Source organism: Rhea pennata, chromosome 25 (genome assembly GCF_028389875.1).
Source record: "Rhea pennata isolate bPtePen1 chromosome 25, bPtePen1.pri, whole genome shotgun sequence".
NCBI lineage: Eukaryota > Metazoa > Chordata > Aves > Rheiformes > Rheidae > Rhea > Rhea pennata.
In genome coordinates this window covers 2378651-2405408 of record NC_084687.1, presented here as the reverse complement: position 1 = coordinate 2405408, position 26758 = coordinate 2378651, and the positions used below count along the sequence as shown (strand labels likewise).

The window sequence follows — 26758 nt, the reverse complement described above, 5'->3', positions numbered from 1 at the left end:
AAAAAAAATCTCTAGAGCAATATGTTGCCACAACTGGCCTCCATCTGTCCTCTTTGGAAACCTGGAAGCAAGACAACTTCAGCAGCAATCCAGTGTGTCTAGAGTCCCTCACTTTGAAAGGGTCCCTGGACCCAGTGTAGAAGCAGTGCAATGCATGTGAACTAGGAGGAGGCCAAGCACAGGACAGGAGGACCTGTCAGAGGAAAGTGCAATGGCAGCAGAGTGGCACTGCCTGCTGCTTTTGCAATAAATGTAAAAGATGCAAGGACTGTCACCTAGATCTGAGAGGCTGGTCATGTCCTCTCTGCTGTGTCAAGCCTACATTGAGCTCCTGGAGGTGCTGATGTTCTTGGCATTTTTAGCTCCTCTATATCAAACCTGATGATCGTGATGATGACCAGAAAGAAGGGCAGCTACATGGACTCCAGATGTGGGGAAGAAGGCCAAAGTAGTGCTTGCTACTTTGGAGAAGGTGACTGCTGCTCTACTTGCTGGCATCTGGGAGGCTAATACTGTTCCTTACTGTGTGTAATGGAATTTATTGCATCAGTGTCTGTAGCGCTGTAGCCTGGTGCAGGTGGCCAAAGGAATCCAGAGCTGGTTCTTGCCTCACATTTTAAGGCATAGTCATTGCCTTCAATCCCAAAAGGAGCTGGGCTTTCGTTACCTAAAACATCATTAACTTGGAGACCTTTTTGTTGCTTGAGGTTTCACAATGAGTCCTAGGAATTGTCTCATACAGCAAACGACAGAGCCATGTAGCAGCAGCAGTTGAAAGTCTTTTGGTGTTCAGTGTTGCTACTAATCCTGCAACCCAGGAGATGATTTTTGTGGACGCTTATTGGCCAAGAATGTCCATGCGGTCACAGGCGCATCCTCCCCTGGGGAGAGACTCCTAACTCTGCAGGTGGCGCCAGTCGGCCATTAAGAGGATCAGGAGGTTCAAACCTTCTTTGGAGCTCCTTCTGTTGCAAAGCAGCTGTACAGACAGCAGATGCCTGATCTTACTCAAAGGTTAGCCCCGGTCTTGACTGGAAACAACAGGGTTCGTGTCTGCCTAGACACAGGGGTGGGAGCAAAGTTTTGAGCAGGAAGCTGCAAGGGAAATTGAGCTCTAAGACATCTGCTTCTGGGAAACAAGGTAACAATGATTTTAGGAGAAGTTCCTCTGAAAGAGAAGGCCCAATGTCTAGATCAGGCTCATATCAAAAAGACTCTAAATAAAAATGAATTGCCCACAAAAATGTTTGTCAGTGTCCTCTTCTTCTCTGCTGTTGGGAACCTGACCTGTCTGCATGCAAATGCACGTAGAACTGGTCAGATTTTAAGCCAGCAGAATGCATCTGGGCTTTCTGCTGATGCAGGTTTCTGATATCTAGGGCATGGAGACAAGTGATGGCATCTTGGCTGTGCCTTTCTAGTGTGAGACATAGCTACTCTAACGTGGTGGTGGTGGTGGTAGTATCTGAATCTAGCTCACGTTGAGTGCATTTAATACTGTAGGGAGAGGTGCTTTAATCTGTTGCTGATCGATGCTGGTTTTGTCATTCCTGCCCCTCCCTTGGCTCCCCTGCACCTTTCCAATATACAGATATCCACCTCTGTATTTCCAGGGGATGTTTTTCTTGTCCTTCCCTCACTCTTTATGAGGCTTACCTTTTAGATTGGTTTACCTTGTAGGGGGGAGGAGTTCGGGTGATAGGTGTCTTTGATCTTAGCTGTCCTTGTTTTGTGTCGCAGTTGGTAGAAACAGGCACTTACGATGCTGTGAATCATGCCATAGGCAGATATCCAAATTAGGTCACCCTGACTGCCTGCGGTGACTTCTCCTCGGGGGAGTCTTTCCCCAGTGAGATGCAGAGTTTTTAGAACTGCTTTAGCCTTTTGACAACAGAGGTGTTGAAACTTTCACTGGTAATACTGGTTCACCAGTTCAACTAGCTTCACTGACTGATTTAAAGGACTGAAATCACTAGCTGAAAACAGAAGCGACTCTAGATTTTCCCCGGAGACTCATCCCTGGGTGATGATGAATGGATCTTTGCCAGGATTGATGGCAGAGGCAGCTTCATCTCAATAAGGCCATCTCCAAGGTGTGGAATCTACTAGTATGAAACCCTGCTTGAGAAGTACTGCTGTGATTGACCCCATTGATCTTGGGCTGAAGCATTTGGGTTCCAACATCACCACTGAAGCAAAGCGGTAAGTGCAAATATTTCTAGCCGGCTGAGGACTACACGTAGTGACTATTGTGGAGATACTTCACGCAAGCCAGGAGCTGACTCTGAACTTGGAGTCACGGGTCTACGCTTCCTATGGACAATGCTTTTTGGAAGATGCACATTCACTCCAAACCCAATGTACTTTAGTCCCACAGTACGCACTGGATCACAGCTTCAGCTAGCCTGGGTTGGAGTTAAGGGTTAGCTTTGTCTGTGCAGTGTGTGTTTGGATCTTCACAGGCTGTGGAGCATGAAGAACAAAGTGCCCATTCCTTAGACAACACTATTTGACTGCTGTGTCCTAAAACAAAGCTGTGCTGAACACATCTTTGGGGGCAAAGCATAGGCTGCTGATGCTGACCAGCCTGGACCTGGAGGCAATTTAGTGAGGAGAAACCTCGTTTCTAAGCTGTGTTCAGTTTTTCTGGAGAACTAGGCTATGTTTTCTCCAGCTTCTGCTGATTGGAGCAGTTCTGGGTATTAAAATTTAAATATAAAAACTAAAACCTGGTTTCTAGGCTGTGTTCAGGTTTTCTGGAGAACTAGGCTATGTTTTCTCCAGCTTCTGTTGACTGGAGTAGTTCTGCATATTAAAATCTAAATATAAAAACTTAGTCATGATAATAATTTTGGATTGTAGTGTCTGAGTTTGTTCTACGTTTTTTTCAGATCTAGACTCAAGGGATGAAGAAATCTATAATCCTAGTGACTTTTGTTACATTATACTGATAAGTGATATGTCACTTTTTAAAATGAGATTTAGAATTCTAACTAGGTTACTTGTTCTTGAGTGTTTTACCAAGTTCATCATTAGAACCCATCAGTTCATTATCCTTGTGTGTGGTGTAGCAACTAGTGGGAGGCAGTGGAGTGTGTACCCTATGGCAAAAAACACTGCTTTCATGCAAGATTTTCTGCCTCCATGCTCTAAATCATCCTGTTAAAGTTATAATTCACTCCTCTCTTCTTTCTTACTCAAATATTCTTCTTTAATCCAGAAACATTCTATACCTGATTTCATCATAAAATGTTACTCTTTAAGTTAATCATATTTTACATAAACCAGTTATATACATACATAAATATTAATCTATATATAATATAGATAGATTTAACTACGGCTTATAAACATGATGCTTGTAGGTCCTCAAGCTTCCCATTGGAATTTCAAACTTTGGATGAGTTTTGAATTCTTTGTGGTTTAGTTTTGATCGTACAAAAATCAGAAATAAGCAGTATTAGCTAAGATTTTCTGTCCCTCCAATAAAATTTCAAGCATTATTTTGTTTAATGTCTAGCAATCAGAACAGTAAAATGCAAAATTCTCATAAAACCCCATGAAGCCCTATTTTATTTAAAATAATGTTTTACTACATCTTACATCAAGTTTACAGTTTCAAGCTGCATAATTACCAGTGAACTTAGAGGCTTACTGCTTTATACTTGCAAATTTGCAATGCATGGTTGAAAACAGTAATTCTATGTGCATTACCATGAAGAGGAAACCTACTTTTTGTAGGAGACGCAAACATCTGATGACTCCCCACTAAAAATTACATTGAGGACTAGAAGGCGGTTTATAATTCATGTAGCATTGACAGAATAAAATGTACACAGATAAGCTTTTACCCTAATTTTAAATCAGCATCATCTAGCTTGGTCGCAAGCGTTACAAGACCGAAGATGTATTAAGCCATCAGTTGTATTAGTCAGCTAAATTTGTCATCTTGTAAAATCTCAAAGGTATCAAGTTTGACAAGAGCAAGTATTTACAATATCCAGTGTCTGGCAGGGGATGCATCCATCTACCTTGATTTCTTTTCTGATATGAGTTGTGAGGCCAACAAGCCAAATAATCTTTTGAGAGAAGACTGGTTAACAAAGAAACGGCTTCTCAGTTTTCGCACAAGTTACTGTTTTCATTAGGGACATAGTGAACTCAAGTCAAAAAGAACTGACGCTGTACAAGCAGTCTGGAAAAGGAGACAATCAGTCGAACTGATTTCCCTCAAAGACCAAAGACTACATCAAAGTCAACGCGTGTGTAAAGTCAATGGGTCTGTTTTTCAGTTTAGTTGAAGATGAATTTTGCCGGGTTTAACATGTTTGAACTTAATACGACGAAAAAATTTTGACTATGAAAAAAATTTTGAGAAGTTTTTTGTCTAGCTTCTTATAAATAAAAAAGCAAAGGTCTACCTTGCAGTTAACAGAGACTAGAGTACTTTGCAAATTCAAAGGGAATTTTAAAGGTTTAAAAAGAACTGCCTAAATCTGAAGGAGATAAATCAGAAGTCTAAATAACTTCAATAAAACCACAAAGTAAATACTGTTAGGAAATGGAGAACCTGCTGCAGCTAGAATTTTACTGTAGAGAAAATAAGTATCTTGTATCAGCTCCCATTTTAATTGTACAAAGTATCTGTAGAAAAGTAGTGTCACTGGATTGATTGGTGTATTTTGAGATCACTTTTGGGAGACTAGCTTTCTTTTAAGAAATAATAATAAAGGGAGTTAGTCCTAAAGATCTTTGCCTTTGACATGTTCTAGATTAGAGGCCAGTCTCTGTCTAAAAGTATGATTTCAAAGTACTGGCCAGAATGTCATCGGTCTGTTGTAAAATAGTAAAAACTCATAAGGAGAGGTGGAATAGTGCTTTTACCTCGTTGTCCTGGAAGAAATAATGTCCAAAATACGTCAGATGCAATACTTCCAGTTCAGTCAAACAGCAAACCTCAGTCAATAGGATATCCAGATGGCAAGAGAGGGAAAGGAGGGAAAAAAGCTTTTGACTGGGTAGAGTGGCAATTTGTGTTGAGCCCGTTTGTGACCAAACATTTGACAAACTCTTCCCTCTTGACATACAGTCATGTAGAAATCATTGTGAATAGCTTCAGGCAAATTCCTGCTATTTGTATGGCATGGGAGGACAGGGAGAGCCATGAGCTTTGCCCTTTCTTTAGGTTAGAATATGTCCCTCTGTGTAAATATAATCAGATATAGGGATATTTCCATGTCCACTTGAACGGATATGAAAAGTTTGGGACTTATTGGGGCTATTTTCTTTGAGGTAGAAAATCGATCTTTTAGATTAGGTGAGCTCTCAGGACAGTGGCTCTGTTAATTTACAAGAATTGTGCTCTGATTCTTATTCCTCTAAACACATCAAGTTTCTGTTCAAATGTTTACAAACTGGCCCTGGAAAGCTGCATCCAAGACAACAACTTTCATTTCACTCTCTCTCTTTTTTTTTCCTTCCTGGCTTCCAGCCTCTAATCAGTAGTACTGCCTGTGAATTTGGAACCAGAAAGTTTACTCTGTCCAGATTATTTCTTCAGTTTCCTGAAGTGGCAGTTATCTCACTGAAGTGGTAGGCATCTCTGAGCAATGAATGAACTGCACTGATAGTCACCCATATTTAAAAAAAGCAAATTCCCCAATAGCATAAAAGCCATTCCCAGCATTTACGTTACATAATTTTAAAAAACATAGTTTATATTCTCAAGTCATTCTCACAAAACAGAAAAACTTAAAATTAACTTTTGAAGTGAAAATTCAGCTGTAATTTTATGGCTCAGGAGCTTTAGGGAAAATAAACTCAATAACGGCTGCAGGACTCAAACACAATTGCAGGAGATTCACAGGTACTAACCACGGTATGAGGGAACTCAGTTTTTGAGTTCTAACCCACTGGTCAAGAAATATACATAGCAGATCGCCTAGGCGCTTCTCTGAACTGAACTGAGAAAATGACATCTTTCTCCAAACAACATCCCGAAATGGTTCAGAGGTTAGATCAGTTCAAGGTCTTCTCTAAGAGGTGGTATGGATAGATTGTGAAGGTCATAGTGTCTCTGATGTAATCTTCCGATGCTCTTGCAGAGAAGGACCTGGAAGTGCTGGTGGACAACAAGTTGATCATGAGCCAGCAATGTGCCCTTGTGGCCAGGAAGGTCAATGGTATCCTGGGGTACATTAGGAAGAGTGTTGCTAGCAGGTTGAGGGAGGTGATCCTGCCCCTCTCCTCAGCCCTGGTGAGGCCAGGGCCAGTTCTGGGCTCCTCAGTACAAGAGAGATACGGAGCTACTGGAGAGAGTCCAGCATAGGGCTATGAAGATGATCAGAGGACTGGAGCATCTGGCCTATGAGGAATGGCTGCAACAGCTGGGCCTGTTTAGCCTGGAGAAGAGAAGATTGAGAGGGGATCTTATCAACGTCTGTAAGTACCTGAAGGGAGAGTGTCAAGCGGATGGAGCTAAACTCTTTTCAGTTGCCCCATGCGCAAGGACTAGAGGCAACAGGCACAAACTGAACTACAGGAAGTTCTGACTGAATATGAAGAGCAATTTCTTTACTGTGAGAGTGACAGAGCACTGGAACAGGTTGCCCAGAGAGGTTGTGGAGTCTCCTTCTCTGGAGGTATTCAAAATGTGCCTGGATGCAACCCTGTCTAACATGCTTTAGGTGACCCGGCTTGAGCAGGGAGGTTCGACTAGATGATCTCCAGTGGTCCCTTCCAACCTTACCCATTCTGTGTGATTCTGTGCGATTCTTCTAGGATGTCTCTGTCCTCAGATGTTTCCATGCCATGTCCTTCAACATGAGTACACTGTTAGTTTCGTGCTATACAACCAAAAGGTGGCACGTTCCAAAGTCAGTCTTCTCTCTGGTTCGGATATGTTACATGAAATATTTTTTAAAGATTATGATTTCCCAGGTATATCAAGAAACCACACAGGGTCAGGAGGTGGTCTAAGGTTTTGTGGCAGTGTGCCTTCAGTTAACCCAGACAAGAAAGTGGCAGGAGAGGAGAGTTTATTTAGAATTTATTTCTAAATATTACCTCAAAGCCTGTTTCCTCCATTTGCCAGCTCCTTGATAGGTTGCTTCTACTGCTTTGTGAGTCAGGCAAATCGCAGAAGGAAACTTTCCATTCTGTGCTGACGGTGAAGCTGTTTATGGCCATCTTAACAGAGTAATATGATAGTTTAATTTGGAAGTCCAGACCTTGTTCAAAGCAGAATCAACTTCAATGGCAAGTCAGGTTGCTCAGTGCTTTGTTCTGTTGAATTTTGAATATTACCAAGGAAGGAGATCCCACAGCATTCCTGGGCCTCTGTCCCACTGCTTAGGCACACATATAGTGAAAGTTTTTTTCTTCTATCCAGTCAGAATTGCCTTTGCTGCACCTTCTGTCTGTTCCCTCTTGCCCTTTCACTGTGCACCTCTAAGGAGAGCCTGGATCTGTCTTCCATATTGCCCCTCACTTAGTTAGATGAAGGCAGCAATTAGCTCTCCCTTCACCCTCCCTTCTCGAGGCCAACCAAACCTGGCTTTCCTAGTCTCTTCCTGTATGTCACATGCTCCAGATCCTTACCATCTTAGCGGCCTCCCTTGGAATCTCACCAGTTTGCCAATGTCTTTCTTGGGGGACAGCCCAAAAGTGGATGCAGCGCTCCAGATGGGCCCTCACAAATAATGCCTGGAGAGATTTTGCCTTCTGTCTCACAAATCCTGCCATTTTTGACTCATTCTATTGCTTCAGCAAGAGGGATGCTAGCGGGAGGAAGTAATGGGAGATTATGGTCATGGAGCAAGGAGAGGAAAGAGCACAAGAGGGTCTTGTAGTCTGTTCCCAAGAAAAAAAGCTCAAAATCTGTAATAAGTAATTCCCAAATAGGTTTTTTTTTAATCTTCATTTGACAGTTTGAGTTCAATTACCATGTTTGTCAGTACTAGCAATTTTGTCAACTCTTTGGTTGGAAGTCAGCAAGATGGATGCAGCATCGGAAAGACGAGATTTGGGTTGTCACGAAACAGGCTGTACTTCATGCCACTGAGAGCTCTGCTGCATACGTGAGGGTTTTTTTGTTTGTTTTGGTGTTTTTTTTTCCAAAGCTGACTAAATACAGATGCCTAGATCTGAGTTCTAAATTAGAGGTCAGCCACTGTCTCACCCAAGGCTCTTCCAATTTTACTGACTGTTGGCTATAAAAAGAGTCCAAGTCTTGAGTGTGATTTAGTTAATCTTAGAATGGGTGTCCAAAATAAATCAGACGAACTACACTTGGAAAGAGCACATTTTTCTCCACTGCCTGTAAAGGGCACTGGAGATGATTAGCATGGATATGGACATCTACATGCAGATATCGAGAGACAGACAGGTTGAGGCACTCATGGGTGTCTACAGACAAATCATACTAGCTAAGTTCCCATCAGAGAGAAAGCAAGTCTCTCAATGCAGATGGAAGAAAATAGTTTTGGCAAGCTGTTCATCCACACATGGAGAGGAATCCAACATGTACTTGAAGTTTCATGCCACTTTGACAATCTATGGCTGGTAAAAGCAAAACTTCCAGAGATTATTTTGATCATTTTTCCCTCTCATGAAATACAAAGATGGATGCTGCAAATCTTGGAGGCAGCATTAACTGATTTATAGACATGTCATATAAAGTCATTTATGTGGCAGTATGCCTCTAGGGAAGTGAAGGGGAGATAGAAAATAGAGAAAAAAGATGAGAGTGAGAATGAAGTGCTGTGGGAAAGGTGAGGTGGAAGTGAATGAAGGGGGTAGTGTACGGATGAAGGTCTGAGAGGTAACTAGTGTAAAAGTTTATTTGGATGGAATAATTGGATAAGCCAGTGACTCATGTTGGTGAAAATGAAGCATGAGTGACAAGACAGACAGCATTCCAAGAGAACTGTGAGTGTCAGGGATGTCAGTGAAAGCACGAAGATTCATGAGCTGAAGGTTGGAGAGTCAGAGTAAGTAGAAGTCAGTGATACAGAGGGTTGAAGAAGTCAGTTGAAGTTGATGCAGGCAAATGATAGAGAAAGGGAATAGATGTTTTATAGACTTTGGGAGGTTGGTAGGATGTGAGTGTCATGCAGACAAACCAATAGGATGAGAGAAGACTCTGTGTGGTGGAATCTGTGAGGGAATTCCTCAGGGAGAGGTGAGAGATGGCCAATGAGAGCCAGAGAAACTGGTAAGTCACATACACAGCGAGTGCATGTAATTCCTCCCCTGTAATGGTCTCCTAGATTTTAATGATTTGCAGGTCAGCGATTTCCTGAGGATGCTGTAGTTTGTTTTTCCGGTAATGCCTAACAGAGGTTTTGGACAAGTGTTTGTCTAGTCTCCCCTCAAACCATTCCCAGAGGAAAGCACTGGTGGAACTTATTGAATGACACAGGCAGACCTGAAGAGGGCAGTAACTAAAGGAAGGCTGTTAATGAGAAGACTGCAAAGAAGTAGTTTCAGTATGAGTAAGGAGAGCTAAATTCAAGGTAATCAGAGAACATCATAGTAGTAACAAGGAGATGTAAAGACTGTGGAACAAGCTGAGTAGCTTCTAGAGCGATAACTGGGAATAAGAGATCCACACACAGCAGAGATTCCTAGTGAGGAAACACTGCAGGGCCCAGCAAGACAGTCAGATGGGCAGAGAAACCAGATGGGGCATATAAGAAGGATGACGGATGCTGAACCATGAGGGCTGCCATACCCTTTGCACAGTGCTACCCATGGCAAGATGAGTGAGTACCATGGACTTCGTACAGCTTGAAAGTGCTACAGTCCCACGGTATCTTAAGTGGCAACGTGAGCCATGCAGGAAGCCCTAGCTCCATGCAGTCCTGGGGGGGCAGCCATTCAGATTTTCACCTTGCACCAAAGGGATCATAAGAAAAAAATAAAGTGGAGCTTTGCCAGTGCCTCCAGAAAATGTCAGAGTACAGAGGAAGAGGCACAGCAAGAAAGCAACAGCATTTATGCGTCATCGTGAAGGCTGGAGCTTTGCTGAGGAAAGCGATGGTGTCGTCCTCGTAACGTTGAGCAGCCGTGCTGCGGGCGATGGCGGCGCGGGCGATGGCGGCGCGGCCCGGCCCGGTGCAGGGCTCTGAGGAAGGCCAGGCAGATGGGGGCCGGCAAGGTCTGGCGGAGCAGCGAGCGTGGCCGGGGCAACGCGTGAGGTCAAGCAGGTATGGGAGCTCGGCCTCCTGCGGGGACGGGGCCGAGCGCCCGCCTCTGCCCTCAGTGGCGGCCGGGGCGGCCTCGAGGCCCGTCCCCAGCGCTGGGCCACGTGCGCGCCTCCGCCGCGAGGAGCAGCGCCATTTCCAGGGCCAAAGCGGATGCACCGGAAGCAGTCTCTCGCCAGTAGGAACTACTTCCGGGGGCGGCCGGAAGCGCTGCAGTAGCTAGCTCCGCCATTTACAGTCGCGCGCTCCTGCTCCCTCCCCCGGAAGTGGGTGGGGCGGAAGTGGCTGCCGATTGGCGGCGGGCGCGGGCCTTTCCCTCCGCGCGGCGGCGGCAGGAAGGAAGGAAGGGAGCCGCAGTGGCCGCGGGGCGGGGCGGGGGTGGGAGGGGAGAGGGTGGGGTGAGGCGGAAGTGACGCGGCCGCCGCGCCCCGGCCGTTGTTCGCGCTCGCGCCCCTCGCGGCGGCTCCCCTGCCCCCTCCCCCCCCCCCCCGCCCGCCATGTCCCGCCGCCCGCTGGGGGCCCCGCGGAGCCGAGAGGAGCGGCCGGGCAGCGCCGCGCAGTTGTGAGTACCGGGCCGCGGGCCCTCGGCGCGGCGCGGCGCGGCCCGGCGCCGCCCTGCCCTGCTCCGCTCCGCCCCGCCCCGCCCGCCCGGGGCGCGGCTGGCGGCGGCGGCGGCGGCGGCCTGGAGCCCCCGCGCCCTGCTGCCGCCCTCTCCCTGAGCGCGTAGCAGAGCCAGGCCCGGCTAAGCGGGGAGAGACGCGCCCAGGTACGGCACCGCCGTCGCGCCCGCGGCCCGGCCCTGCCACGCGCCTCGCCGCCGCCGCCCCGCTGCTTTTCCCGGGTTGGGCGGGGGGCGGGTTTCGCCTTCCCGTCCGTGAGGGCGCCCCGGCGGAGCGGGAGACGGAGAGGGAGCAGCGCGCCGCGGGCCTGCCGGCAGCGTCGCGTCGAGGCCCTCGTGCCGTGGTGCCATGCGCCGGGGCGTCTCCTCGTCTCGCCTCTGGCCCTGGCTCGGAGGGCTCGAGCTGGGGCACTGGTGAAACGACCTGAGAGCGCGATCCTGCCAGGCGATGATCCAGCCCCTCGTGCGCTCATCCCACTGCCTTTGCGCTTCTCCTGCTCTTCGCACCTGAGTGTTGTGTTTGTCCGGTGCATGGTAGGCTGATTCAGCTCACTGAGCTGCCATATTGTTGCTCCTTCTTTTGCTGTTAGTGTTGTGTTTTGGGGGAGTTTGGGGGACTGACAGTGTGCTGAGGCTTGTGCCGGGGATGGGAGACTTACGGGGCTAACACCTTTCAGTGGTAGCATGGTTTTACAGTGTTAATTGAGCTGTAACATAAAGCTGTAACCTTAAGACTCTTGGTGCTTGCTGGATGATACTTGAATCCAATTGTACGAAGGAAATTGAGAATTTTCTAAGCAGCCTGAGACTCTGCCTTCCTGGAAATGCTTAAATTGGCAGCATAGCTCAGATGGGCTGATCGCTTGAGTAGCTACTTGGCTTCAAATGGGTTTTGCAGTCTCTCTGGAGTTTTCTGCTGGTGCATCTATTTGCCTAAGAGTTTCTGGTTAGCCACTCAGTGCTAAATAGCAGCTCAAAAGGTTGTTGTGGCTGTGAGATTGTAGTTTACTTTATCTTGACCTTCTGTGCAATTTGCTAAAAATGTTGTTGCTGAAAGAAGACCTGCTCTTCGATTGGTATAGCTGTAGTATATAGCACATAGCCTGTCTCCTGGCAATTAGCAAGTCCCAGAATAATTATCCGTGTTACAAGAAATGCTCCACAATGTATGAAAAGGTTTTCATACAGAAATATTGCCAAGAACAAAATGTTACTTCTGCTGTCTGTGAAAGCTATGCATTATAATCAAATGTTATGTCCTTAGGAACGTTCTGAACCTAAATTCTGGATGAGATTCCTAACTTTAATAGCTGCTTATGCAAGCTCAACATCAGTTTCTAGATTTCATTCACATAATAATAACAGAACTATTTTTGTCATAATATTCAGTTAATACATGGATAAAATGTGGCCATGTTAAATGAGTAAGGACTCCAATCCATTTATTTTACTTTGTTCCTTGGTATATGCTTCCAATTTATAATCATTGTTAATTTGCCACTTCTGGGATTCAACTTTATCCATTAAAATGAAGGAGGTTGATTTTCTGGAGTTTGTAGTGGCTTGATTGTCCCTCTTTGGTTTATTTGTAGAAGATGAAAGTTGACTCCAATTAGTTGGAAGTAAAGGCAGACTAAGACGCAGCTTGGCACTGCTGCAGGAGAGTATTTCTTCTTTCAGTTTTGATGTATAATGGAAACTTAAGCAAGTGTTTCTGTTTTTTTTTTTGTTTGTTCGTTTTTGATCTCCACTCATATTTTTAGATGGCTCTTGCATTAGCCAAGCTCTTGATATCTACTTCAGTAATGCGTTGGGATGCCTTGGTGGTTGGCAATGGATTTGAAGAATTTTTATTTATTTTAAATATTCCAAAGCTATTTTTGTTAATGCCCATTAAATACATCAGTATGGCAAAAATTAAGGACCTAAGATTAATTTTTAGATATTTGGCATTCTGCTCTTTGAGATTACTTTTCAATAAGAGTAGCAAACAACATAGAATGGGACCTTCAGGCAACATTGAAATTGGTGTGTCTGATTGTGTGAGTGAAGCAAATGGGAATTTTGATCCAGTTGGGGGAAACTTGGGCTGTTCTTTTTATTTATTCAGACTTGTTTTAAAAAAATAAATTAAAAATGTATTCTTAATTTCTGTAGCCTTCTGTTCTCTCTACTTTTGTAGGTTGCTTAGTGCCACTCCCATTTTTGAGTAGGAAGCTTTCAATACTGTTATGCCAACTGTCTAGCAAAAGCAAGTCTGACTTTTTTGTTCAAGAAAAATGTCCTCTAGTTGTTGGTCCCTCTGTGAATATCACAAAACCACATCTTTTAAAAAAAGAAAACCAACTAATGTGATAGTCGATATGATGGCATTAGAGGAGAATTTTGACCACTCTATTCCTCTTTTTCTTCCAGGAGTTTATTATCCTCAAGTTTTCTTTAAGGTTCTACCATATACTCAGACCCTGAGCAATGCTAAAGTATCATGATACTGTGATAATTGAAAGTTTGCTAAGTGTGTTTAAGTAACATTTGGGAGAGCTTATTAGAAGAAAGAAAAGTTGTATAAAACCCTCTTCCTTTTATTCTGGGAATAGGAAAGGGAAGGAGGATGAAGAGGAGAAAGAAAACTAATTCAATAATTATGAAAAAGTACTTTTTTTTGACAAGAGGATTACTAAATAATCTGAAATACTATGACATACAAGTAAAAGCTGGGACCAGCCTTCTGTTTGTTCTTACGTTACTTTAACAGTATTGGAGTTGCTAATCTCTGCACAATTTTTGGGTTTCCTATTAATAATTCTTTTGGAAAAGAGATTAGCCTCATATAAAATAAATTAATCTCACACTCCTGAGGGAGGGAAACTGATGGAAAGATTTTTCACTCTGCTTGAGGAATTCTTAAAACATACTCTTTTGAAGAAAAAAAAATGGCCTCTTGAGTGGAGAAAAATAGCTTTTTGCTCTCTTCTTCATCACTCAGAAATGCCTAAAGAAGGGTGGAAGTGCTGTATTTCATGTTGATAATATGGAATGTCAGTCCTGCTTATTTTCTTGCATCACCTGGAGAGGTCTGTAGTGACACAAGATAAATACCTGTTGAAGCATTCTCAACCTGTATCTGAAATAACAAAAGCATCTAAAGTCTTTGACAATGTCTTCTTTCTTTCCTGTTTTCTAGATGTTTGAGGTAGATATGTATAAACAAGACCTCTCAATATCTCACCTGAATATTTCCTTTCCTTCCTTCTTTTCTATCTTTTAGCTTTTTGTATTTCTACAATCCTGTAAGTACCTGTTAAAGAATTTGTTGCAAGTAAAAGAATGTTATTGTCTAGAAAACTGTAAATTTTGGGTTTCCTACTCTTTTGCATAGAATGTGAAAATGAAAGCTACAGTTGTCTTCTGTAATCATGAGAAGTAAAATGAGTTTGGAGTTCAGACAATCTGTGGACTTCTAGGGGAGGTTTTTTTCCAAGCCAGATGACTTAAAAGATGCTGTTCTTAGCACAGCCTCAAAAACAGTTTTGAAAGTACCATTAAAAGGGAGGTGTACACTGATGAAAGGCAGAAATGAAAAGAGTTGGGGTGAGCACCAGACACTGGCTTTGCCTCTGAAGAAAGTATTTACGTAAATCGTGCGCTCTCTCGCTCTCTCGCTCTCTCGCTCTCTCGCTCTCTCGCTCTCTCGCTCTCTCGCTCTCTCGCTCTCTCGCTCTCTCGCTCTCTCGCTCTCTCGCTCTCTCGCTCTCTCGCTCTCTCGCTCTCTCGCTCTCTCGCTCTCTCGCTCTCTCGCTCTCTCGCTCTCTCGCTCTCTCGCTCTCTCGCTCTCTCGCTCTCTTCTCCCCTTCCTTTCTTCCCCCAGCTGCTAAATTTTACATGCCTCCTTCTCCCCCCAAAAGTACATATCCCCTTGCTCTGACAGATGAAGTAGCATGACTGTTGAAAGATTTCTTTTGCCCTTTGATACTTCTTTGTAGTGCTAGCTACTCTGAGTGGAGTTTAAATGCCTGTTTGCTCTTTGGGAATCAAGAAGGCTGTAGAGATTCAGCACTTCCATGTCTGCAGAGCTTGTTGAAAATTTACATCTGAATTCTCCTTCAGAAAATTAGTTCTTATATCTAAAAGAGAAGAAGGGTAGAAAATGTACATCATGAGGTTATGGGAGAAGCATTCAAAGATTCAGAGCATAAAAAGATACAGATGCAAATTACTGTCCAAGAGCTCACTGCTGATCTTTCCAAGTTTGCATTTTCAGTAGTGCTAGGAGGTTTAGTGGCTCCAAAAGTGAGCCTTTTCTGTTCACACATTCAGATATTTCTAACTGCTGCTTTTTGTTTACACAGAAATATTTAGACGAAGTAATTACCCCCAGCACTAGTCTTTCTCAAGTATCATTTTTGATTTCAAACAAATCTACAAAACAATTCTACAAAAACCACCGATGACTGCTTCTACAAGGGCTATGTGGTGTACTGCCCATGTCTTTCAGTTTCAGTACATCGTTATTTTTGAAACAAAAGTATCGCAGATTTTCCTGCCTACTGCACAAGTAGGTCACGGAAGTGTCTGCTTTGATATGCCATATGCCTAGAAACGAGGCTTTGTACCAAAGCATTGGATACAGGAATTATAAGGCTGCAGCAAGGAAAGCTCTGCGTGTCTAAAGCCTTCCATGTTTTAGACAGACAATAGCATGGTTATGTGTATCAGCCACCTAAGGGAACCTGGCCCCTCAAACTGTAGCAAGAGCTGTCCTGCTCTGGGAGTGAAGAGCACCCTTGTGGCTTCTCATTTGCTGGGAAAAGACAATATCTTGACTGACTTCTTGAGCAGATGCAACGCTTGAACTCATGAATGGTGTCTTCTATTCACACTGTTCCATGCTGAGTTGGAAACCTTAACTGTTACTATGCTGCCAGAAAAAAATGCCAGTGTTTCAAAAGTACTTGAGAGTAAACAGATCTCAGTATTGTCTTCATCTGGACTAGGGTTTGGAAATAATCTCAGGTCCTTGTTCGATACATTTATTGATTTAGAATACCAATAGGACAGAGCTAAAATGCTCTTGGTGACTGAAAATGGAACTGGCAGCTTTGCATTTTAATCATTCTGGATCTGACATCAAGACAGTGAAACCTACTTCCAGTTCATTGTGTCTCTTCTCTTCTGGTGAGAGAAACCTCATTTTGTTCTTATATCTCTCAAGCTGCTGTGACACTTCTGCAGTGTTTTGGGCATTAGATTATTCTGCTGAAAATCCAAGAGTTTTTTGGGGAAGATGCCTCCTTTCAGGCAAACTCACTTGAAGCAGGAAAGATTCTCACAGTGGATTTGAAAGGTCTTTTGTCATTTTTATCTTGGCATTTGAAATGGTCAAAACTAACTTTTGGATTGACAGAATTGTATCTGTCTGTTTTGCTGTTTTGAGTTTTTAATCTTCACATGCAAAAAATCTGTATTTATTCTTCAAATTTTACTGGTGCTGTTTCACTGAAGCCATCTACTTGTTAGAGTTTGACTTCTGTTCTCAAATTCTTTAGAATTTTCACTTGTACCTTGATCACACTTGCTGTTTGTGCCATCTCTTTGAAGACAACCTTCATAATCTGTATCTGCCTAAGAAGTGAGTGAGTAGGTGAGGTGTAGGCATTGAGTTGGTCACCCTATATCTCATTCCACAAGGTAAATGTATTCTGCATTTAACTTCCTTTTCTGTGTATATCTGAAGTAATTTCTGCTTTCATCTTTGCCATGCAACTAATCTGCTGGTGTTTTCCTAAAGCTTCTCTAAAATTCATACTTCTTAGCACTAAGTTGTAGTATTGTAGCAGGGAGATGGGAAAGCAAAAAATGCAGCTTGTCTGTGAAATCTAGAGATAATGAACTATTTTCCATTTCAGAAAGAAAGGCCCTGTAAGTAGCAGAGGATGATAATTTAAGGTGTTTTGGGGGTCTTTTAAATTATTTTTTTTATCTGAGAAGGATGCCATTCCTTGCTAGTCTGTGATATAATAGTTGGATATTGTTTTCAGATAATACTGATGACATTTTAAATGCTAATTCAAAGCATACAGTAAGTAACTCAGTATGATTTTTGCCAGTGAAGTTCCTGAAGATTAGAGCTGGCATTTTTCACTAGTTAATATGCTTCTAAGACGTAGCAGCACTGGGTATACAATTCACTGATGCACTTCAATTAAAATATCTGTGCTGTGTTCACTTATGCTATCTTTCTTTTTCTTTTTCTTTTTCTCTTTTCTTTGTTTTGTTAAGCATTGCAGGCTGTATGTACCGAGTAGTTCAGACGACGGGACCAGATGGAAAAAACCTTCTGAAATTACTTCCAATTTCTAAATCTTCAGGAAGTTTTGTGCCGATAGTTCAGTCTTCAGCCATGCCAAATAATCCTAAAGCGAATATTTCTAGTCCAGTTCATCTTACTTTTAAGACACAACTTCCCAGTACTACTACACCTTCATCTGTTAAGATACCTGTTTTTCAGTCTGCTAATCCTGGAAAGATTATTCTTGCAAGGACATTAGACACACAGGAAAGTATTAGAGCAATTTCTGAAAAAGAAAGTTTAACTACAAAATCAGCTGCTAACATCCAGGGCAGTTGTGTTTCAGTTGATAGACTGTCTTTGGAGAGCATTGCTGTAACAAGTTCATCTAACCAGAGTAACACTGCATACATGTTGGTAAACACAAAAAGTCTTCCAGTGACTGTAAAATCTCCAGTACTGCCCTCTGGCCACCACCTCCAGATACCAGCTGATGCAGAAGTGAAATCTGTTCCAGCTTCTTCTTTACCTCCTGCAATACAGCAAAAAATACTTGCAGCTGCAGCAACAAATGCATCTGGAGGAGCTGACAGTACAAAAATGCCAACTGTTATTTATGTGTCGCCAGTGAACACAGTGAAAACAGTACTTCCCAGGCGTCTTCAAACCATTTGCCCAAAACCTGCCACAGAAGTTTCAAAACCATTAATAATGACAGCTGCACAAAAGGCAAGTAGTTCCCCTCTGGAGGCAGTGACACCTGATGGTCAGCAGCACCCACAAACTCCAATGAAATGGATTGTGCAATCACGTTCACAGTCGTCAGCGCCTTGCCTTATTCCTGTAAAGTCATCAAATAATATGGCTTCCAAGATCTTGAAAACTTTGGCAGATATGAAGAATGTAGAAGTTAACTCTGCAAATATTTTACCACTCTGTTCCAATAACTCTGGTGGAAGTCAAACAAAAATCACCCCTATTAAAGATAACGCTCTGGTCATGTACAACGGGAAAGTCTATTTGTTGACCAAAAGAGGCTCTGATGTTCTGTCAGACCAAGCCGACAAGCAAGCATCTTCCTCTTCTGATATTTCACTTAAAAAGGAGACGTCCAAACTAATTGATTCTAATGCAGTCACTAAAATAACCAGTAAAGTGGTGAATCTGGTATTCTCAAAAAACAAAGGAATGTTGCTGTCTCAGAAAGATCCGAAAACATGTATAAACTCAGAACTTGCTTCACCAGCTGGCTTAAGAAAAGACTTAAAGTCTACATCTGCAATTCTGGTGACTCCAAGTGTTGATCAGCAGAATTCCACTGTAAACCAGGGAAAGAGTTTGCCCATCACCAAGAGCATTTCAAGTGGAGTGACCCTTATTACAGAAGTAGGGACACAGGAAAATGTATGCCAAAATGACAAGGAGAAGAGTGATTCTCCCAAAGCAGCAACTGTTGCTTTACCACAGTGTAAACAAGAGTGTGCTTTCAGTGAAGACTGGCAAAAGGTAACTCCCTCCAGTAAAATGTGCCAACCCTCATCTATGCAAAGTTGCTTTACATTCCTGTTTCTAGTTGAATAAAATGGCTATCATTAAGTTCACAGATTTTTTTTTTTTTTTAACCAGATCTCCTGACATCAAAAATAATGGTCTAAAGTTTGGTTCTTGCTTGGAAAAAATGGAAAGATTTTTATTCGATAAAATTGTGCTCTGCAAATGAGAACACACACAAAAGAAAAGAAAAAGGCAAGGAGAAGACTATTTGTTTTTCCCCATGCTATTCATAATATATCCTGTGAGGAAGTGTAGGGAAGTTGTTCATTCTTTTGAGCTCTGGTGGTTATCTAATGCTGTTGGTCTCTAATGTGTTGCCACATTCTTGCAGCAGAGCAAGTGTTGACTGTGGTGCAGGTGTGATGAAATAACATAAAGGATTTTGCAGCTAAGTAAGAGAGAGCAAGGCGGAAGAGCAGGGTTTGTCAGGCTGAGACAAACAGCAGTGTTACACTGAGTCAGCTTTTCTTTCCGGTAGGTGAGAGAAACAAAAGCAGGAGTTGCATTTCCTTCCTTTCGTACTATGATGAGGAGAGAGCCACCGCCTTTTCTCATGGTTTGATGTCAGGTAGAAGAAATTCTTGAGAGCTTTAATGGCAACAGTTGTTTCCACCTTTATGCTGCCTACATACTTTTTAAATTGTGATCTAGAAAATACCTAGAAAATCCTTGATTTCGCATTCCACAAACTTTATACTTATGAGGTAGGTCAGGTTTTCAGTAGCTCAGGAGGCCAGGATGACTTCATGTCCAGATGAAAAATTGCTCTGAAGATAGTTTATACTTATGTTTGACCTGGCAGAAGAAAACTGTCAGCTAAGCATATTTGTGATCATTTTAGACATTTCAGTCATTTCTGCTGTTCCTCATCTGAAACATGGCTCAAACAGACTTTTTTTTTGTGCTTTGTAGTACCCAGTGTTAGCATTCTAATTTGCTTTAATCTCTGTGAAAATAGTGTGTCAGACACTTGCTGCTTATTTTCCTTCTTCAGTACATAGACTTGGAAGTGCATGGGTGCTAGACGTACTGATAGGTGACTGGCCTTGAAGATTAGATGTAGTTCAGGTTACAGTGAAGTTAGATACAATTGTGCTATGTTAATATTATCAACTACAATGCAAATATGGAATATTTCCAACAGTCTGAAAGTGATATTAAAGAACATTATCTCTGATCTTTCATCATCTTTGTTACTTGGAAGCTTTAGGATAAGTGATTCCCTTGCCTGTTTTACTTCCATAGTTTACCAGTTGATTGTATATTTTCTGGATATAATTGGAGTTTAAATGGCTAGTACCGATGTTAAATCTATGATTCTATGTATGTAATTTCTCAGGCTTGACTTACATGTTAAATATAACTCTTGGAAAATGACAAAAACACTGTTGGAAGGTTTGTTGTTTTTTAATAACTTGAGATAGATACACGGAGAGAGAGACAGAGAGATTGATGGGCTCTCTCATTGTTCATATATTTCAGATCCAGTGTGAGAAGATGGAATCACCAGGAAAGGTTATTCAAATCAAACACCAAGAGAAGCCGCATTGGAAACAATATGTGGAATTAAGGAAAAAATTTGGCCTCTCTAAGGAGGAGAGAGTATACCTTAAGAGAATACCCTTAAGGACCTCCTGTGAGATATCAGAAGAAAGAGCATGTTCCAGTAATAGCTTGAAAAGGAGAAATGATTCTTGCAGTTCATCGTCGTTAGATACGGAAATAACAAATCAACATCAGGAATGTGTTAAAGAGGAAAAGGTATCTTGAAATTTCAGTCATAAAACAAGTGTTCTGCAACGCATTTAGAGTAGCATATGTATAGGTGGAACAGAGCTGTATGTTTATTCTGAACTTTCCCACCCCTTGGATTTATCAGGAAAGCTAGTAATTGTCATGGCCCCTGTGAGAATTGTCCCTGGAACTTGTGTTCTACAACAGAGCTCAGAGTAGTTTCAATAGGAGTTCAGTACCCTCTGAGAATTTTTCTCCCCTTTTTTGCTTTCAGCTGAAGGACGTTCAGAAAACTCTGAAGAAGTTGCTCTGAAGACTAGACCCTCTGCTAGTGGCTGAACTAGTCATAGCCTTTATTGAAATAGAAACTGTACCTCTATTCTAGGGTACAATACCTTATCTACCTTTAGCCTTTTGCAAACAGTTGTTTGTATTCAGTAGTGCAATGGCTATATGAATAATTAATTCTTGTAAAGCTTTGCCTTCGAGCAGAGGAGAGTTTGAAGTCAGGCATGTGCTATTATTTCAAGGCTCTTCGGTCACTCAGATGGCTAGGTGTGGCTGACTTCCAAAGCGAGGCACCCACTTCGTCAGGTGTGTTTTTATTGGAGGAAATAGAATTTTGTCTCTGTCTACATCTTTAGAGTTACAAATGTCTTTATAAACTTAATCTGTTGTCACTGAGGTTTTCCTGAGTGTTTTAAGGGTGCTTTTCAAAAGGTTCCCTTGATATAAGGATTTCCATCTTAATGCATTTGAAGTGATTTTATCCATCTGCAGTGGTTCTACTCAGCTCCACAGTGCTCTAAATTTTCCTCTAAATACTCTACCCTGTCAAAGGCTTTCTCAAGTTTTAATAATTCTGTGTTATTAAAAGCCCTACTTTGAACAAATCTACTGTTCTTAGTAAAGTGCATTTCCTTTCATCTTTTTTGTTATTTAAAATGTATGCAATCTGGTAGTGGGCAGTATCTCTGATGTTCAAAGCCTTTTTTTTCTTCATGTGAACATGAAGATTTCTTCTAGATTTTGAGTCTTCTCATCAAGTTAGATATCCTTGATAGGCAAAACATTTTCTTTTACACTCCAGTTAAAGAAATTAAGCAATAGTAGGAGATGATAGTTATGCACAGAAGAGGCAGAAGTAGACTGTTGACTAGGGAAGGAATTTAATGCTCTGGAATTGTAAACCTGGGAGTTTTTGCTAGTAGAAGTTCCTGAATGTAGAAGTGTATTTGCTAAAACTGTTAAAGGAAAGTACCTCCACAACAGTAGTTCTAAAAGCTTGCAACAAATAACTGGCATTGTGTGTTTTAATGTACTGTGATGTAATGTAGAAGGATGCTCAGTTTAACAAAAGCATGTTTATATGTGTTTCTTGACTGTACAGATAATTGTGGATCTAGAAGAGGACTTGTCTAAGAAAAGAAAAATGAAATCCTCACCACTGTCAGACAGTGGGAAAAGAAGGAAAACATCAGTCAAATCAACCACAAGTCCAAGTTCAGAAAACACCAGCCCAGGTTCTGTAGGACTTAAAAGTGTTTCGCCTCCACCAGTCCTGTCACAGGAGAGTATTTCCACAGACTGTGTTATATCCCCTCCAGGGAGGGACTCTGAGCAAGACCCTTGCTCTCAAAATACTGATGTTACAGACTCAAATATTCCAGTTTTAGTGTCTTGCGAAAGTGATGCTTCACTTATTGAAGGTTCCTTCAGAGACGATGTGTTCCCTTTGACTCCCCCAGACTTGGATGAGACAATCAGGGATGAAAAAATAAAACGACTTAAACAGCTTTTAAGAGAGCGAGAAGCAGCACTAGAAGAGATGCGCAGAAAGATGCAGCAAACCTGAAATACTGAAGCTGGTTATCTGCACCATATTCACTTTCATTTCAGTGACTGTCAGAAGAAATTCTATGCTTAAAATAACTTTTCTGGTAGATGGAGGATCTTTAATGAGATTACAACATGTGTGTATTTAGGAAAGTAAAAGTTTCCTCCTAGAGACCAGGAATACAAGAACTGAATTGTCTAGAATTCTGCTTTTGGAACATCTTTTTCTCAAAGATTGCAGAAGATAAGCGCTTTTATTAGTGTATTCTCTATATTTTGAATTGAGAGGTTTCTGTATTAGTCCTAGAAAATAAATTTTCCCACTGTGGAATTTCATGGCCTATCTCTTAGAAACTGAATGTAAATTGAAAACCCCAATTATAGATATTTTTTTGTTTTGCTAATGTTTTATAGTGCATGACAACTTTTGTGAATTACTGAAAACTGTCAAAATTAATTGTCATAAAAAGTCATTTGTCTGTGTTTAATAAATACTATTTAAGCAGTCTGGGGCTAAGATTTTAGGCAGTAGTAATGCTGATCTAATCCTCTTACTGCTGTGAAGATAGAACCAGAACTCTCACCTGCTCAAGTGTGGCAGTGGAGTTAAATCTCTCTTGCAGTTATTGTTGTAAGCTTTTGTAAGGCATTTGCCACCTGGGCAATGTAGAAGTTTGGTTGTGTGTGGGAGTGATTTTTTTTTTTTCTTTTTCGCCCCCTAAACAGAGTTATGTTGAGTCATTACTTGTTGAAGGAAAAAGGGCACATTTCTTTCACCAAGGGTTATTAAAGATACCACTTCTGGTTAATTTCGCTTCCATTAACTTCTTCAGTCTTCATTTAAACCCATCTCTTGTATCCTAAGTCTCTCACTGTAGGAGAGAGTAAGCACTCGAACAATCTTTGCCATCATGATTTTACGTATTTATATAGTGCGTTTGCCTTTTACCTTTTCCCCAGGATCCTCAGACCCTGTATATTTTGTCATTTGTTGTATGGAAGCTTTTCCTTGCCCTAGCAGTTCTTCAAAGTGAGCCTTTATTGTTACTGCCATGAATAACTTTGTACTGCCTGCAGATTTGTTGCCCTGTCTTCTCTTGTCTGTTACTAGCTGTATTTGAGCATCGTAAATCCCTGTGGACCTCTACTGATGAGCTCTGTTCACTTTTCTCTGTAATCTCTTTTTCTCTACCAGGATCTTCACTATTAGCGTATGGATACGTAATATATATGTATAGGATTTCAGTGAAAGATATTGCTGAAAAACTTTGGAAGGCCAAGTAGGCTGTATCAACCATATTTCCCTTACTAATATTCACATTGATTGTTTGGAGAACTCCAGTGGATTACTGGGGCAGGACAACCTTTTACGAGGGAAGAAAGAGATGGTCCCTTTTCTGAAAAGCATAGGGTAGGCCAGCTATAGAGGAGATGATACTCCAAACATACACAGTGATGGGTGAAGAAGGAGGGTATATATAATGGAACTAAGCTCTTTAATGATTGAAATTACTGTAGAAGAGGCAAGTTTGGGTGATTAGCTCAGTTGGTTAGAGTGTGGTGCTGCTAATGTCAAAGTTGTGAGTTCAATCCCTGTATGGGGCTATGCTGAGGGTTGGACTAGATGATCTCCAGAGGTCCCTTCCAACCTTACCATTCCATGATTCTGTGATTTTTACCATGAACATCCATGGGCTCATCGTACAGAGTGAATGTTTTATGGGCAGAAATCCCATAGTTTAGCATAGGAAAGCAAGCACCTAGTCAAGAAGCAGTGCACAGTGGAGAGAATGATGTGTATGAACTGGCCCTGTTGGCCTAGGTATCTCAAGAAAATTCGGCCCCAGTATCACAGAACTAGGAGCTCCTGTTAGACAGTTGAGTGCTTGAGGAAACCAGTGTTGGCTGGACCAGTGAACTGCAGACTCTGCCAGTGAGGCAGAGTTGCTCATGGAGCAGGTGTGTGCAGGTGTTTATGCCCTTGACTGGTAAATGTGCAAAGCAAAGAGCATAATTTGTGGGAGATGTTTTCTTCCAGCTGTAAATGGCGCCAGGCTCTTGAGGAAGCCATATGTTTGCCCTCTCGAGTATGTATGTTCTGAAAGTGCGGAAGAAGCGTAACTTATGCCAAGCTTGCCTGTTGAATGCTAGCAATAGTGAGAATGCAATCATTTCATGAGGGAAGAGGGAAAGTTCCTCGTATGTGGGACAGCAATCCAAAAAGGGAGTGACACTGCCTCACGTCTTGTGTCTGGTGCTACAGTTGCCAGTTGTGATGTTCTTTCAGCAGCTGTCATTCATCTAGCCTGACTGCCTTCTGACAGAAGTCTTTCCTCTTTATTTTCCACCAATCTCTGAAGAAATTAATGAAGCTGAATTCATTTTTCTCTTCCTTTGGCATGGAGGACTCCAAGTATAAAGTTCTGTGACGCACCACCTTTTGCTTTCAAAACCTCTTTTCCCCTGGCAAAGCGATCAGTTAGGCCTGAATTTTCTGTAGAGACAAAATAATGAAAACTAGGAGAAGAATTTTTGAAGAAATTAGATCAGTGAGATTTTGTAGAAAAAAAGTGTATTGGCTGTTTCTTTGCAAGCAAATAATGGAGAGCACTTAGTGCAATTCAGAAAGGCAAAGTGAAGACATCTGTGGAAGAGAAAGAAAGAACTTAGGTGTTCCAAGAAAGATGAAAGGATCACTGAGTGCCAAGAGAAAATCCATCATGTGCTGATGCAGGAAAGTTGTGCTAACAGCTACAGCAAAGGGTCTCCAACAGCCAAGGACCTTGCAGGTTGTTGGAGCTACTCCTCTTCCATCCACGTTACTGTCTGTAGCACAAATTATGTTTTTCTGCACTGTTATTCCTTGAACGCCTATGATCTACTATGAATTTAATTATGCCACAAAGGATAGAATTCTTTTGGGGACCTTGACTGCAGCCATAAGAGTGAAAGTTATTAGCATCTATCATTACACACAGCCTTGGACGGCAGAAGGTTTTGCAGTTACACGCCATGCTTGCTGTGTCAGGTGCATAGCATCATCAAAGCCATGAATTTAGGCTGTGATTTAAAGGCCATCGCGAAAGAGTCAGCGATAGACCTTTAAGGAATTTCTGAGTCCAAAGAGCAGAAGTGGCAATGAATGCTGGACAAAACAGAGTGGGAACCAACAAAAAAACCAAAAATGTTGGGCCAGCTCCCAACATCAATTTGACCTGGTGACTTGGGAATTTCTGAGTAGAAGAACTATTACTATGCAAAGATGTAATTTTTCAGCTAGAAGACAACTCACTGAAGCTCTGGCATCTCTGTATAAGGACATGAATCTATGGAGAAGTCTACATCAGCCATTTAGCTTGAGAGTTCATCTGGAAGCTGTCTACTCTAGGCAAGCCAGCAGTCAGCCGCTGGGGATGGAGATGTGCAGAATAACTGCAAAAGAAGTTAATCTGCAGATACTTGTCATCAGAGATGTGCAGATTTGGCTTTCAATCAGTGGTGCTTACAGACTGGTTTGGATCATGTTGAAGTGACCCTAAATTTCCCACAGCAAATGTGATTTGAGTGGACAAATTGTGACCAGTTTCCAATGGCATATGCAGCAGTGGGAACAGATATTGAGGCTGTTTGGCGCGACTCTACTTGTCCTCATCCTTGGAGTTAGGAGGCACAGAGCAATTACAGCGTGGTCCAAGGAGTGCTTCTAGGAGATGGAAAGGAAGATGGTGCTGTTTTCAATAACAAGACTTAAAAGCATAAGTAGGCTGCACTGGATCGGATCAAAGATACATCCAGCCCATTACACGGTCTCCAACAGAGACCAATGTGGGGAAGGAAATCAGTAAAAACAGAGACCAGTAGTGGATGCGTAGGATAGAGTACAAAGACACAGCAGTTGTATGTGGAACTTCACTGAGATTCTCGTTTTCCTGTGACAGTGGCTCTTAACCAGACATGGTATCTTTATGTTTAATAACACCTCCCGTGACAGTGGCTTTTAACTAGACATGATACCTTTATGTTTAGTACCCCTTTCCCCCCACCTCCCCTTTTTTGGGGGCCTGTGATATTTTCAAATAATGAGAAGAGTATAATCAGTCCTCAAGTCACCATCTGGAAGCAAACTGATTTAGTAGGCCTTTCTTGTCTCACGCCTCCATCTTCCATAGGGCTATGCAGATGATCGGAGGCCTGGAGCATCTCCCCTGTGAGGAACAGCTGCAAGAACTGGGCCTGTTTAACCTGGAGAAGAGAAGATTGAGAGGGGATCTTATCAATGTATACAGATACCTTAAGGGAGTGCATCAAGAGGATGTGGCTAAACTCTTTCTAGTGGTGCCATGTGACAGGACAAGAAGAAATGGACACAAGCTGGAACACAGGAAGTTCCACCTGAATAAGGAAAAACCATCCTTACTATGAGGGCGACAGAGCACTGGAACGGGTTGCCCAGAGAGGTTGTGGAGTGTCCTTCTCTGGAGATACTCAAAACGCGCCTGAATGCAATCCTGTCTAACATGC

At 42.3% G+C, this 26758-nt stretch overlaps 1 protein-coding gene across 3 annotated transcripts; it reads left to right on the top strand.

Annotated features, from left to right (window-relative positions):
• Positions 1-10565: 10565 nt before the first annotated feature.
• Positions 10566-23046, top strand: LRIF1 (ligand dependent nuclear receptor interacting factor 1). 3 transcript variants are annotated; one of them, XM_062594883.1, is made up of 4 exons: positions 10566-10767; positions 17104-18619; positions 20150-20428; positions 21792-23046. In XM_062594883.1, the coding sequence occupies exons 1-4, from the start codon at positions 10703-10705 to the stop codon at positions 22254-22256; spliced, it is 2325 nt and encodes a 774-aa protein (XP_062450867.1). In that variant the 5' UTR covers positions 10566-10702; the 3' UTR covers positions 22257-23046. The 3 variants fall into 3 exon arrangements, with proteins under 3 accessions (XP_062450867.1, XP_062450869.1, XP_062450868.1); XM_062594885.1 differs by lacking the exon at positions 10566-10767 and adding an exon at positions 10871-10971; XM_062594884.1 differs by lacking the exon at positions 10566-10767 and adding an exon at positions 11001-11358.
• The last annotated feature ends 3712 nt before the right edge of the window (positions 23047-26758 follow it).